Source organism: Limulus polyphemus, unplaced genomic scaffold, assembly GCF_000517525.1.
Source record: "Limulus polyphemus unplaced genomic scaffold, Limulus_polyphemus-2.1.2 Scaffold2260, whole genome shotgun sequence".
NCBI classification, from domain to species: domain Eukaryota; kingdom Metazoa; phylum Arthropoda; class Merostomata; order Xiphosura; family Limulidae; genus Limulus; species Limulus polyphemus.
The window spans coordinates 180,776-195,728 of record NW_013667870.1 but is presented as its reverse complement, the minus strand read 5'-3'; the positions used below and the strand labels follow the sequence as shown (position 1 = coordinate 195,728).

The window sequence follows — 14,953 nt, the reverse complement described above, 5'->3', positions numbered from 1 at the left end:
CGTTTGAGGTTTGCTGTTTTCAAACGCTTGAATACTTCCTCTAGCCGGGACATTTCCTCATCAAACGTTGTTGCAAACACAATGACATCATCCAGTTACACTAAGGCTATCCTCCATTATAGGCCTTCCAATTGTCCACAAGGTATGAAAAGCCACAGTATTTGCTTATTCACCTGCATTTTATGAAAACCACAATACTGCTATAGCAAAACATCTTATGTTGCATTGAAAGATATTATTCAGAAACTGTTATATGAAAATGTATAAATATGTGCTAATAAATAATTTACTAAGATATTCGTAGACTCATGTATCTCAAATAAATATGGCCAACATTTTAAAAGATGCAGTTACCATTATTTTTCAGTTATAGTGTCTCATTTTGATCCAATTTCTCAAGTTAACCAAAAAAGTGACTAACTTACACAGTGTTATGAGATATGAAACATCATTTTTTGGTGCTGTTAACTGCTGCCTATTTTATTTTGTAACTTAGGGTGATATTGCAATATTTTAGATAAGCAACAAAAACAAAAGGGCCCACTTTGCAATAAAAACCTGAATATATGGATGGAAGATTATAAGAGAAATATTTTTTACCTATAATCACTCAACAACAACAAAAGTGATATCACCTTCAAGCTTATTTTGTTTTAGTTTATTTCCAGCTTAATTATTTATTCTAACTTTACAAGTATTTTTGATCTTAAAATAATTTTAAAAGAGTTCCTAATCTTACAGCAACCTCTTGGTTGATGTATATGTAAAATTATTGATAGATACAATTTCTTATAATAGGAAGCACTATACAAATATTTGTTTGTTTGTAATTAAGCACAAAGCTGCACAATGGGCTATCTGTGATCTGCCCACCACAGGTATCAAAACCCGAATTCTAGAGTTGTAAGTCTGCAGACATACCGCTGTGCCACTTGGGGGGGGGGGGGCTCAAATATTTATTATGGTTTGAAATAAAAACTTATCATTTAGCTATAATTCTAGAGCTCACATTATGCAAATGGTGTTTTAATCTTTCCTTTAGAACAATTTTTATCTGTTTTTTTAACTTCACATCATTGTGTATATTTTAACAAACAATACTTTGTCTCATTATAATACTTTTTTACCTCTATATATTTCAATTTTCGTGATACACTTGACTGAAGCAAAGTGTTAAGAAATTAAAGTGAACCATCACAAGCAAATAGCAACACTTTACAGATTTATTGAACATCTCTTACAAACCAGGCATGACTCTCTATACAAGTGATTACATAAAACAAAGTGCTTGACAGTACGTTGTTTTTACAAGAAATGCACAAAATAAAATACCACAGTTATAGTTAGATGATATGTCTTAGAATGTTGCATAACCTTATAATTTATTTATTACACAAAACCCTCTTCAAACAGAAAGCTTAAAAATGAAAGCAAATCAAAAAGTATTTGATTAAAGGCTACCATTACCAAAGAAATTTCACGTAAAGACTCGATTTCATCAAGAAAAATATGTTAGGCAAAGTATGTCATTTGTTAGCTTTTTCATAGCAGACAGATGTAGTTGCAAACATGCATTTTTTTGTACAAAATAGCTAACTTTTCCTTTTTTTGGGTTTCAATCAACTTGATAACAGTACCTAACTTCCCATTATTTACTCCTTCATAAATTCATCAGTACCTCAAGCTAACAATAGAAAAATATAGGCACAGATACTAAGTATAATTCCATATAACATATATATTATATATAATATATATCTATAATATTTTACATTTTCATTTAAAATATTAAGAGTTACATATGTTTGCATATAGACAGATATCTTTTAGAAAAAAAATCTATACTCTGCATAAGTTTTCAATAATAATAATAATAAACTGTAACCAAAGTATAACTTTTATAGAGTGAATACAGCAAACTTTGGCCTCAAATTCATCTTCAATATTTCCAAAATGACTTGTATACCACAGCTTTGGGTATATGTAATCCAAAAGCTTAACTTGCTTTATGTAAGATAATAACTGGTATATAAAAAAAATGAAGACTTATCTTCAGCAAAACACATTTTTTCTTTCATAATTTATTCACTTTGGTATAACTGAACTGCAGTTACTTCCTGTAGTGATTCATGGTGTTAAATTCCTGATTGCTAAAACCTCATTTTTATGTTAGATTTCAAGCAACCAACAAAGAACCCTTAAAAAGAGAACTCACCAGCAACACTTATATTAACTTGTTGTTGTTTTAGTAATGTACCTTAAAGCTCAATAACTTATCAAAGTTAATACTGATCCTTTGTTACTATATACCATACAGTTTTATTCTCGGAACCATGCCCTTGATACTTTTGAACCATGTAATATTTGTTCAATAGTATCAAATCACTAGAAAAAATAATATATATATTTATATATATATATTATATATATATAATATTTGTAATAGTCTTCAGTATTCAATAACCTCTGGAAAAAAAAAAGAATATTTATATGAAATTCTATCACTTAACTTAAACAAATAAATATTACTAAGATATTCAGGGTATGCTCAACTCACCTATATATCTTATACAGTAAAAGAAGTTATTCTTCAGAGAAGGTAATCTTTAAAGATTGTCACAAATAACAAGAATTGTGACTACCTCACCAGAGAAACGTTATAACCATAAGCTTCTTTATAGGTTTCATTACATGAAAAACTTAAATTTTCTTCTTTAGTTTACCTGCAGCATAAAAAAGTGAAATTCTGTTTCTTAGAAGCAGTCTGGATAAACAATGTTTCCACCAAACTAATTACTTTTTATGTGCTTTTTTATTCTTTTCTTAAAAATAATGTCACAGTTTAAGGCACAAGCATTTTAAGTGTCTGCCAGCCTTACAAACACAAGTATACATACTTCAAACAGTATCATTATTAATACTAGCAGTAGCATAAAAAATCAACTTTCAATACCTTGTAGCAGGATGAAATTTTGTTCCTCTCAACAAAAGAAAATCATTACCACCACCAAATCATAATTGGATAATTTACAATAATGAATTTTTATGTTCTTTTTATTGTTTTAACCAGAACTTCCTGGTGACAATATAGGTGAACCTTTGTTTACTACTGACAAGAAATGGTATCAAACTTCTAAACAAGTCTTTTATGTAAATATTTTTTTTATTATTTATATGTAACATATTCCAGGTATATCAACACTGCATATACATATGGTTGTAAAAAATGACCTATTCAAAGAAATGCCCAGGAACATATTATTTTTATAACAAGACCATTGCTGATGATAGTCGTTTCTCAGGTCACAGTGAGCTTCGTGAACAGAATAAGAAACAGACAACAACAGTGTACTATTCTGTGAGTGTGTGTGTGAAGGTGAGTAAATTGAAAACCTGATAATGTCACAATATTCAAAGTTATAATTAAATGCTTTTAATATTTCCTAAAAATAAAATGGTTGCAAACAATACACAGTTAAAGAAACTATCTTTTGTGTATGCAGTACAATAAGGCTTAACTGCCAGTATTCACAAAGCCAATCAATAATTTTCTTATAAAGTGGCTTTGAAAATTGCCAGTTCTCGATTCTTTTACATTATCACAACTTACATAGTAATACATACATACTCTTGCATTTATAAGTCAACATTTTAGCTGTAGTAATAATTTCACTATGTATATATGGGACTGCTTTTTGTTTTTTCAAATCAAAATGATAAATTAGTATAAAGAAATTTAAGTCTCTCTCAACCAATATATTTATATACAATTCTATTTACACTATTTGTTTCTATATAAAAAACATTTGCAGCACATTGTATAATAAGAATCCCTGCTTTCTGAAACTGGATAAAAAGTAAATTTCTAGTGAGCAACTTTTCTACAGTTTCATTTCTTTTAAGAATTTTTGACTGGAAATAACTACCTCATGATACCCCTTCATCTAGACTCAGTACAAAAGTTAGGGGATCATAGCTTCCAGCCAGGTAGTAAATGTAATTATTATCAAACATTGAGCCATATTGGGTATTTCCGTGTGAGGTTTCTGCAACCTTCCTGGCTTTATATTCTGTCCAAGAAAGAAGTTCACATTTGTGGGATATTGTCTGAAGATCATTTTCATCCGTGTGTGGCGACTGGAACAGTGCCCCCTGAATGTAAAAATATGAAAATCAACACAATAAAGCTCATTCCTAAATAATCACAATACATCAAGTCAACATGAGAGAAACCAGTTCAGATCCAATTCTTCAATAATAACGATACATAAAGAAACCATTTCAGATCCCATAATTCAATAGTCATAAGGAATAAATTCAACATGAGAGAGACCACCTCAGATCCCATTCTTCAATAATCATGATGCACAAAGTCAACATGAGAGAGACCACCTCAGACCATATTCCTCTTTGAGTTTACTTATTTGCCCTCTAACTCATCCTAGGCTTTTGCATTTGGACCTGTATAATATGATTTATCTCCGTAAACCCGAGAAGACACTGCCAGCATCTGGCCAAAAATCCTGATTTACACATCAGATGGTGACAGCATCAGCTAACATTTATGTCTCTTTGGCTGAAAATTAATCCAAATCATATTATTATCCACCTTTTATAAAAAGACAGGAAATTTATAAGGTATAGTGAAAATAATTCCAGTAGAACATGTATAAAATTATGGGTTTAAAGAGTTAATCAACTAGAAATGATTTGGGATGTGTCCAAAAGAAGTTATTTTTATTTTAAAATGCATAGATTTCATAGCTCCAGTGATGGCTAAATATAGATCATTCAATGGGGATGACTACTAAAGATAGTGATGGTATTTCTCCAGTTTCCTCTTTCATTACATGGGGTATACATACATTCTATATACTTTCAATCATTACTAGCATACTTAGTACAAAAAGAGAAACACTATTTATATTTATAACTGGTAAAACATTAATTCTATAATTGCATTCTGTTTTGAGATCCCATCATTCATTTGAGGGATTTCTTTTTCACACACTGTTTATATATTAAAATAGACACTTATATTAAGTGAGATGTTTTTAAGTCACGTTACTTACCGCTTTATGATGAAAAAACTAAAAATAGAAAATAAAATGTTATTTAAGTAATCAAGCCCAGTGGACACCAATAATTTTTATTCTTATGTATTTTCAATCTTTATATTGCAACTGGCATATTTTGGGAGAACAAAAAAACTTTCATAAACCTTTCAGCATGTGTCACGTGGGTATATCTGCTGGTATCTACAATACATTAAGAAAATTTCAAACTCTATTCCTAAACATGTATAAAATTAAAATCTCAGATCCCATTCATATGATTTTGTAACATGAAAAATGGGGATATCTAGCCAAAATTCTAACCCTTTAAATATACAATAAACTTAACTAGTAATGTTTTATTTACAATCCCTGAATGGTTTTGTGATAAAATTATTGCATGGCTTCAAAAAAAAAAAACATGCAAATGGACTCTGGCTTAATTCAACTTGATTGGTGTTTATACATTACCAGGTTCTATTTTTGTTAATCATAGCTATGCTAGACTTTAATTTTGGATTAAATTTTACTACGACTACTTGTGACATTAAAGAGCAAAAACATCAAAAATTAATAGTATACCTATACTTTACTAATGTTTCTCTCTTTATTTCTACCTCTATCTACAATGAAAATGAACACAGGCAGAACAAAGTGAATTTACCAAATTTAAAAGACACTATCTGTAATCCATACATGCTAAACAGAAAAATTTATTTAAAAATCAATAACTTACTTATGTTTACACCATTAGGTGGAGTTTTTACTATATGCCATGAGTGTACATGCAGTTGCAAATTAATAAAAGGTATTTTTTTACTTCAATGATTATTAGGCCTTTATAGCAAAATGACATTATCAAATGTTTAATGTAATAAAGTACACACACTTGACATTAATGATTATGTAATCCAATGTTTGTAGATTGTTGCTTCACAATTATAGCATAATTAATAAATAATCAATTATAACAGTGTGTTTGTGAATGTGGTCTTTGCCCAGACAAACCCAAAAATAATTTATACTTTTGAGACAAATTAAATCAGCAAACAAACAAACAAAAATATATTGGAAACAGAAAAATTATTTAATTTTGTATTTGAATTCAAAGAAAAATCAAATAATTTTTCTATTTCCAATATTTCTTTTCACTTATTTCCAGCATCTTTGTCAAAAGTAGAAATTAATAATAGCATGTGGTTGGTAACCATTTCCAAAAGTATGAACACTAAACATCAGTGTTGAAAAAGGGTTACATGACACTATAATACCACCTTTTCCCTAAATGTCACAAAAAAAGAATAATAATCAAAAATGAAATAGCATATTCTTCATTTTTTATGAAAACAGAAGTATTTTGTTACCTTTGGATTGAAAAGTCGATTTTCTCCTTTTGTTTCTTCTGGGTGGTAAAACCACCTCACCTTCACCACCATGTTGCCAACCCATGATTGCCACATGGTTTTGATTTGTCCAATGAATGGGAGGTGAGGTCTTCTTGTTGACAGGAATACTGCACAGTCGCCAATCTACAGAGGAGGAATCAAAACAGTGTTTAAGCTAGTGTCTTATAGTACTTCATGTTCACAGCCAGTTTCAGGAACTCACAAAAGGTACCTACAAAATACACTTTGAGGTATATTTTACCTTATAAATGAGAACAATCATATAAAATAAATTATAATTTATATAAAAAATAATAAAACAGTTTAAAACATAAAAAACAAACTGGTGTAAACATTCATTTCTTCAGTAATCTAATGCATGGCAAACAAGTCTCAAATTTACAACCAACAGATAAAAGAAGAGTATCATAGTACATAACAAAACTCTCTAGGTAGTTTTTTACATTGTTGTTTGTTTCAGTAAATGAATATTTTGTAAGTAGTTTATTACTAATTTGGAAATGCTATTCGTATCTCTTGATTAGCCAATTTTCCAAAGAAAATACTTAAAACAATGCTTAGACATGGAGCATGAATATTAGATGCACATCACATTTCAATTAAAATCTTTACAAAATTAGAATGCCAATTTCGTTTCAAAATCATAAGTGTTTTTAGAAATGATTTACTAAACAGTAGTAAAACTGTTTCAAGAAATTAACCGTTATGTTTGATTACAAAAGTGATAACATTAATACATTAATTGAAAAAAATTAATTCTTCAAGTATGCTATAATTCAGCATTTAAAATATTTCCTGAACAACAGTAACAATTTTAAATTAGGCCTACTCTATTTGTTTTCACATAAACATGATGGGCTATGCCCATCTCATGTAGTAAGCTTGTTGAGAATATCTGAGACTCGCATCACTCATAGCTCTAACCAGAACTTCTTAAAAATTGTGAAAGAAGTTTATATTAACCTTTGGAAGATGATTATTTGAACACTTGACAAAGTTCAAAGGCTGGATTTACTAATAACCTTACAGTTTTATAAATTTTACTCATGAAAAAAAACTTGCAAAAAACACAACAGTCAATTGGCAAAGTACAATCAAAACAAAAATACCTACTGACCTAGCAAAGGATCACATTAGTATTCAATAAACCTGGTATTTTACCTATAGGTGACATTCAACCCAGTAAAATCATTCATGGATGCTTTCCAATGTCATCTAAGCACTGAAACATTCAGCTGTTAAAATACTGTGGGGATGATAAAATGTTTCTATCTGGGACAATACTAAAAGCACCAACTACGTTTGTTCTATGGCTTTTTAGCTCTTAGGCAACTTTAAATAGCAATAAGAAATATATACAATTGCATTCCATCCCTATTCAGAATTTTGCCATTTGAAGCTGGTTATCTATACTGTCTGCCTGTCATTACCCTATTCAATATTTTACCATTTGAAGCTGGTTACCTATGCTATCTTCCTGTCATTATCCCATTCGGTATTTTGCCATTTGAAACTGGTTATCTGCCTGTCATTATCCTTCTTGTTAAACAGTTTTCAGGCAGATAAAAAAACACATATCAGATTTTAACATTGAATTGCAAAATGAATTCACTATCTCCATTATTTTTTAAATTTTATATATAACTTTCCAACTTACAAAAGTAAAAAACAAAACAAAAACACCCATACTCATGCATAAAGAACACCTGAATAACTTCATATTGTTGGCCTTTTTTGTTCTTACACACAAATGGGATCAATTCTGGAACAAATGTCAAACTTGATGGAGTACTAATTTATTAAACTTCTAAGCAATATGAATTATTTTACTAAAATGTTCATATACCAATTATAGTACTCGATTAATAGTATTCTTTTTTTTCTTTTCGGACCATGTTACAGACAGGATATTGCTTAGGCTTATATATAAATGAATAAATATGGCTGATACTGCACAATACTAGTTATGCAGAAGGTCTTTCTACATATTAATATAATACGTTGTCTGCTTTAAGAATGTGGCACATGTGGAATTCTGACTTCTGTTTTTATGTATGTGATTACACAAAATGCTTATTGAATACATTTATGTAGCTATATCAGTATGTAGCTACATAAATGTATTTCTTATAACACAGGTATATAACAATTTCTTATAGAGATACCTATAAATATTTGTACATTTCTAATAACAATGTAATAAATACCCTTGCACACTTTAAATAGTTAGTCTTTATTCTCACAGTATGTTTCATTGTGTTATCCACATGATGTATCATTTTGTGTTTCTACATTAATATATGTACCAGTTTGACATGTCATTACTTAAATTAATTACACACTTTTTTTATTAAACAAATCCATCTTTAATTTGGTTCTACCCAGTTTATACTTTTGTTGGTACTATCTTCACTTATTCAAACAATTTAAAAATTTGAAAAGGTTTTTGGTTAGTATCATTAGCATTGTAAAGATTTTATTTATTTATTAAACTATGCACAAAACCATCCTTTTTTAAAATTTGTTACAAGTCTTAGGATAACACTAAGTCGCTACTATGATGACTGGCATTTCATTACAACAAACAACTATAGCCAGCATTAGTCAAACGGTTTTTACAGTGTTACTTCAGTTCTGAGAGTGTTAGAAGTTTAGGAGAACAGGCCTTTCAAAATTTAGGTACATGCTAGCCAAGGCCTAGCCTACCTTGATTGTCTCTTTTCCCCTGGTGATTGCCTTGTAAAATTCTTTTTTTGCCTTTCCTTTAGTGACGATTCTGTGAAAACTTTTCCCAGCCCATTGCCACAGTTGTTGAGCTGGGAGAAAGGCTGTGAAGTATAAAGTAAGTTGCATGCAATATGTTGAACATTCATGCAAATCAGACACACAGAAAGATGGAGAAACACAAAACAAAACTAACAGAAACAATTCATGCACACAAGTCTTTCCTTTTTTGTTAAGCTCAATCCATAAAGAAGAAACAAATGATGGTTATAGAATATGAAAAAAAAAGTGAATTATGATACACATAAAACAATGAAAGAAGAGTAACATAAAGAAACTGTCTGATAATTCCAAAGAGGTTAAACACAAAATGAAAATTTGAATTTGCAAAGATAAACAAAAAAAAATATGCTACATAAATTATGTTGTCCGAATCATGCAAATTATGTATAATGTTTAGATGAATACATATTTATATTGGTGTTTGGAAATAATTAAAGATGAAAAAGTGTCTCTAAGTTTAAAAGAGACAATTCTTGTACCCTAAAACTACAAAACAAAAATCAGTTCTAATATATACATTTATAGTAATATGTGTAAACTTACCATATTCCCATTGTAACATAAAAATGCCACTGAGCAATTTGCCAAAAAATTTTTTCTTACCTGCTATTTTACTTTTTTCAACAGAGGAAAGATGAACTTTTCGTCTCTTCTTCTGACTGAATGTCTTTGTGTCTGTAGAAGGCTTAGATGCCTGTGAAGAAAAAAAAATTATATTAATAAAAATGATTACAAAAATTACTAAACTATAAAACAAAGATATGTAAAAGAATTAATATGGAAATAAAAACATTCAATGAAATATATGGTATAATAGAAGTACAATCAATTATGGTATTAGTCTATCCCCACAGCACTATAAGCAACAATGTTTAATGTAGAAAATTTACCTTTCTTTTCTTGTGATGAGATTTGTCTTTAACACACGGTTTTTCATCTTTATCTTTATTATTTGATTTATTAGAACTGTCTGAGCTAGATGAAGATGATTCAGGTTCTGTTTCTTTACTGTGTTCTTTCTTTTCTTCTTGAGGGATATTGGGAGAATTGGTTCTAATTTTCACCATCAACAGTTTATTTTTGTCATCTGTACTGGAATCTTTTTCTTCAATTAATGTTTCAAATTGAGGTGCTGTCAGCAAGTTGTCTTGAGCAGAAATTCCTGTATCCTCTGTAACAGATGATGCTGTAGGTTTTGATACAGTGGCATCATTGCTTGATGAAGATGGGGAGTGAGAATGTTCAGGACTACTTGGATTACTTCGTTTTTCATGCTTATGTTTCTTATGATGGTGGTGACGATGACAATGATGATGATGATGGCGATGACGATGCTTATGATCATCTTTGTGTTTCTTATGTTTTTTTATCTTTAAAGATGGAGGACCACACACACTTGCTTCAGATGAACTACCAATATGATGTGATTCCCTTTCTTTTGACCTGCTTTTGATTTTCCTCTTAGAGTCACTTTTGCTTTTCTTAGATTTCTTTTTTTGTGAACTTTTTTCCTTTTCAGATGTAAATACTGTAATCTTTTTCTTACTGCTCACTACATTGGTAGTTCTTGTAGTGGAAACTGTGGCTAAAGTTTGGAGTGAACCCTCTGGATCAAATGTATTTGAAAAATTGCTGACTTTAGAATCAGAAAACAAAGGCAGAGCTTCAGAGTGAAATACATCACTTAATGAAGAAGGTTCATCTATATTTTGACTTTGGGAACTGGAACTTTCTGAAAACAATAACAGCTATGACTCATTTTGAGCAAAATTAACTTAATCACTAGCACATTTTTTTAAACTAATACTGCAGATTGAACATATGAAGTCATACAATTCCCAATAATTTATATTAATTCTATTTCATTGCAAGCTTTCCATTCTTTCATCAGAATGTTCTATAGCTATACTCAGGGTTTTCATGCTTCAAAATTGAAATATTTTCCAGGATAATATTATACTAATAATACAAACTACAGAATCAAACTGTACGTGTGAGCAGAATTTTATGGAGAAGAGAAACAACTTTCATTATGCTCTTAAAAGATCAACAAACATTGCATAATCTCTAATTGCATTATACAATTAAAGTATTTCATTGGAATAAGACTGGGTATACTCCAACGTAAATGTTGAGTGTTTCTATTTAGAAATCTTAACAATCTAACTTTTCTCCCCATGCAGCATAGTATATACATCATTATTCATCTAGCATTTAGCTGCTTTTACCTATACGCATAAATATCATTTCTTATGGGCTTCCGTATGTCAAGCTCAGATGATGAGTTCTGATATTTAACTAGAAGAAAAACCCATTGTACTTACAGCAGATACGAGATCTGTAAGAACATTTAAAAATTCCCACAGTTATGTGACTTTTATCACGATTTGTAGTTCCCCATTTACTGTGTAATGCCATCATATACCTAATCTATTATCTGTTTTTGATTTGGAAAATAATCGATGTCCTTTGAAAAACAACATATCTTTCATCTTTTTTTTTTTATTATTCAACAACCCTTTTACAAACAGTGACAGCTATTGGATATTGAGGTAATTGACGTCATTATTAGAAACATTAAATATGTATATTCTAAGAACTTATGGAAATAAAAAATAATATGTTATAAGATGTCAACTATACTTCTCTGCAACATTCAGTGCCAATAAGGCCTTTTGCTCAATACAAGAGCTCTTCAGGCTGGCTGGGATATGACATTAATTTGCTTTTGCCATTGTTTCATATCGTTATTCATATAAAATTGAATAATATAAATAAAAATCCTATTACTAGCTTATGTTGAAATGTCTTCCATTTTACATAACAAAACAGAAGTAAGCCATTATTAATTTTGTATTTACTTTAGTGAACCAATAATAAAAGTTTAGAAGATGTCTATAAAATCCACCATTAGATACATAGTTAGTTATACAAGATGTTTCCAGTTAATCATGGTTAATGTAGACTCTACAGAATTGTTTGAAAACTACAAGTTTAATAGAAGTGTGGGAACCCTGTAAACTGTACATAATATTTGTTTCTCAGTGGTTGTTCATTTATTGTCAACAATGTAAAGAAAGAGGAATAAGTTGGTGCTACAATAGCATGCAGTCTACATAAATATTTACGCTATAGTGTGCAGTCGACACAGATATTATCATCATCACCGTTTTAATTTTCATTTATTTGAAATTGGCACCATTTATTATAAATAATGCTTTTAAACTAATAAAGTACAAAATACCATTACATAACGTTTTAGGGGGCAAATATAATCAGAATGAAATAAATTCCAATAATCAAAACTAGCACAATTATAACCTAAAGCTAAGGTACTTTTTTGGAATACACAACTTATTAAATTATTATTATTATTTGCTGAACAAAAACATGGATATATATATAAATTATTTAGCAAGAAATTATGTTTTAGTGAATCATTAAAATGGTGATGATGATAGTATCTGTGTAGACCGCACAGTATAGTAGCACCAATAAGTTTTAGCGTATAAAATAATAAAAAGCAAAATTATAATATTAAATCATCTGAAACTGTATAACCAGAAGAAAAATTTGAATTCTGTATAAACTTGTTGTTTGCAGTTAAGCACAAAGCTACACAATGGGCTATCTGTGCTCTGCCCACCGTGGGTACAGAAACCCAGTTTCTAGTGCTGTGAGCCTGCAGATATACTGCTGTGCCACTGGGGGGCCACTGTAACCTATCATACAGAGCAAGTTTTACAAAAAACATTGAATCATAAATTCTGGAAATTACCAACATAGTTTCTTGAATAAAAAAATTTATAGTTTGTGGAAAAAAAGTATCCAAAGGACCATAATTTTTCTAAGTTATGTTAAATGTCTGTTTTTCAACAATGTGTTAGCAAACTATAATCTTTTCTTTAACTATACTGTAAAGAATAGACCAAGACATGAGCTTATTTTTTAAATGATGTTCTTTCAAATAAAACTTAAGCAAAGTAGAGCAACAAAATATGCAAAATATGTTCATAATAACTTTTAAAATGAACAAGTTTTTACTTTTCTTTCCTGACTTGCATTTACTTTTATTCTTTTTCGTTTTGGTTTTTGGTCTTCTGAGAGTTGGCATGCTGAATGAATTATCAGTAACGCTTTCTCCTGAAAGTTGATGCTGTCGACCTTTTCCCAGAATCATAAGAGGATTGAAATCAGCTGCTGTAAGAAAATCAAACCACAATAGTCAAATATTGTTCACTAATAATAATCTCTAACCCCCAACTTCTTTGTTCTTTATAAGACTGTTTCTAACACAAAAGTTAATAGAACAAGAAAAATACACTTTCTACAAACACATGAATCAAACAGTTTTCTATATACTTAACTTATCCATTGAAAACTCTTTGTCTAATATAAATAAAACTTAAACTTGAAGCTTGCAAATAGAAATGAAAAAATCAGAACTTATACAATAACTTTTACTTCACAATTTTGAACCTGAGAGGTACAACATGGGGTTTAGGGGTTCCATTGATACAGTGTAGTTCACAATTTTGTGCTTATTAGTTTGATTTCAATTACTAAACAGTTTCAAAACATACAAAAAATGATAATGTAACTCTATGTAAAAAAAAAAAAGAACAAAAGAAAAAACCCAATTTTAAACTTACACACAATTGGATAATGTGGTGGAAGCATACATATATCTTTCAAAGGTATTCGGCCAGAGTCCCCATCATCGAACTCCACATACACCATATCTTGTTCCTTATCATGGTTTGGGCTCAAAGCTACAAGTGAATATCAACGAGTTAAAGATTTCTGCAGTTATTCTTTTCAATAAAAGAAACTATTTTTTTCATTGAAGATAAACATTGGTTCCACCTAGCCATAAATCAAGTACTTGTCTACAAATTTTAAAATATGAGTACAACAGACAACAGTGTATTTCTTAAACAATTATCACACCCACAATTCTCATGAGTAACTTGCAAAAAATGTATTAATTTATGATATGACAGTCAGTGTATAAAAATCTGAATACTGAAATACTTTGTCATATAAAATAAAATTTTTATGGCTAGCAGTCAGCTCTACTGACCTAAAAGACAAACTTAAGCATTTCTCCTCTCATACATATCTACCATTACCTGGTATGTTCCATTCCAAAAGTAATATCCTTCATTCGTTCTCATAATTAAGAATTCATTAAATATTTCTAGACACACCTTGATCACAAACATAGCTTCTGAATGTAATCATATAAGAATATAACTTGGCAAAATGTGACATCTTACATTTGGCTACAGTTCCAGGATACATGCATCGATACTGTTGGCTCCAGAAGGCACATATCCTTTGACCTACTGGTAGGTTGCTTAAAGAAACTGGTTTCACCTCAACTATCTACAAGAAATTTCAAATAACTTTTCTATGAGAATGCTACAGTGAGAGTCAAAACTAAACTATTTATGATCTGTAGTAAAAGTGAAGTGAAACACAAACTATAGTATATCTACAGATACATTAGGTACTAATTTTTTTATACTTACAGCTTCATTTAAAATCTCCTCCTGAGAATAAATGTGGGATCTGTTACCACGTTCTCCATCCCTAGTAATGCCATACCTGTACAAAAAAGAAAAATACTCAGTCTGGCTATCATACAGAGCAAGTTTTACAAAAACTTTGAATCATAAATTCTGGAAATTACCAACATAGTTT

The 14,953-nt window shown here is 29.9% G+C and overlaps 1 protein-coding gene across 1 annotated transcript in view; it reads right to left on the bottom strand.

Moving 5' to 3' along the window:
- Positions 1-1,209: 1,209 nt before the first annotated feature.
- Positions 1,210-14,953, bottom strand: part of LOC106466447 (mucin-17-like) — a 79,527-nt gene continuing 65,783 nt past the window's right edge. The window contains exons 24-32 of the mRNA XM_022394447.1: positions 14,782-14,857; positions 14,527-14,635; positions 13,900-14,019; positions 13,292-13,447; positions 10,138-10,979; positions 9,851-9,941; positions 9,167-9,288; positions 6,419-6,583; positions 1,210-4,152 (exon numbers count right to left, since the gene is read on the bottom strand). Of these exons, the coding sequence (XP_022250155.1) occupies positions 3,928-4,152; positions 6,419-6,583; positions 9,167-9,288; positions 9,851-9,941; positions 10,138-10,979; positions 13,292-13,447; positions 13,900-14,019; positions 14,527-14,635; positions 14,782-14,857 (1,906 nt within the window). The 3' untranslated portion in view covers positions 1,210-3,927. The remainder of the gene's footprint in view (positions 4,153-6,418; positions 6,584-9,166; positions 9,289-9,850; positions 9,942-10,137; positions 10,980-13,291; positions 13,448-13,899; positions 14,020-14,526; positions 14,636-14,781; positions 14,858-14,953) is intronic.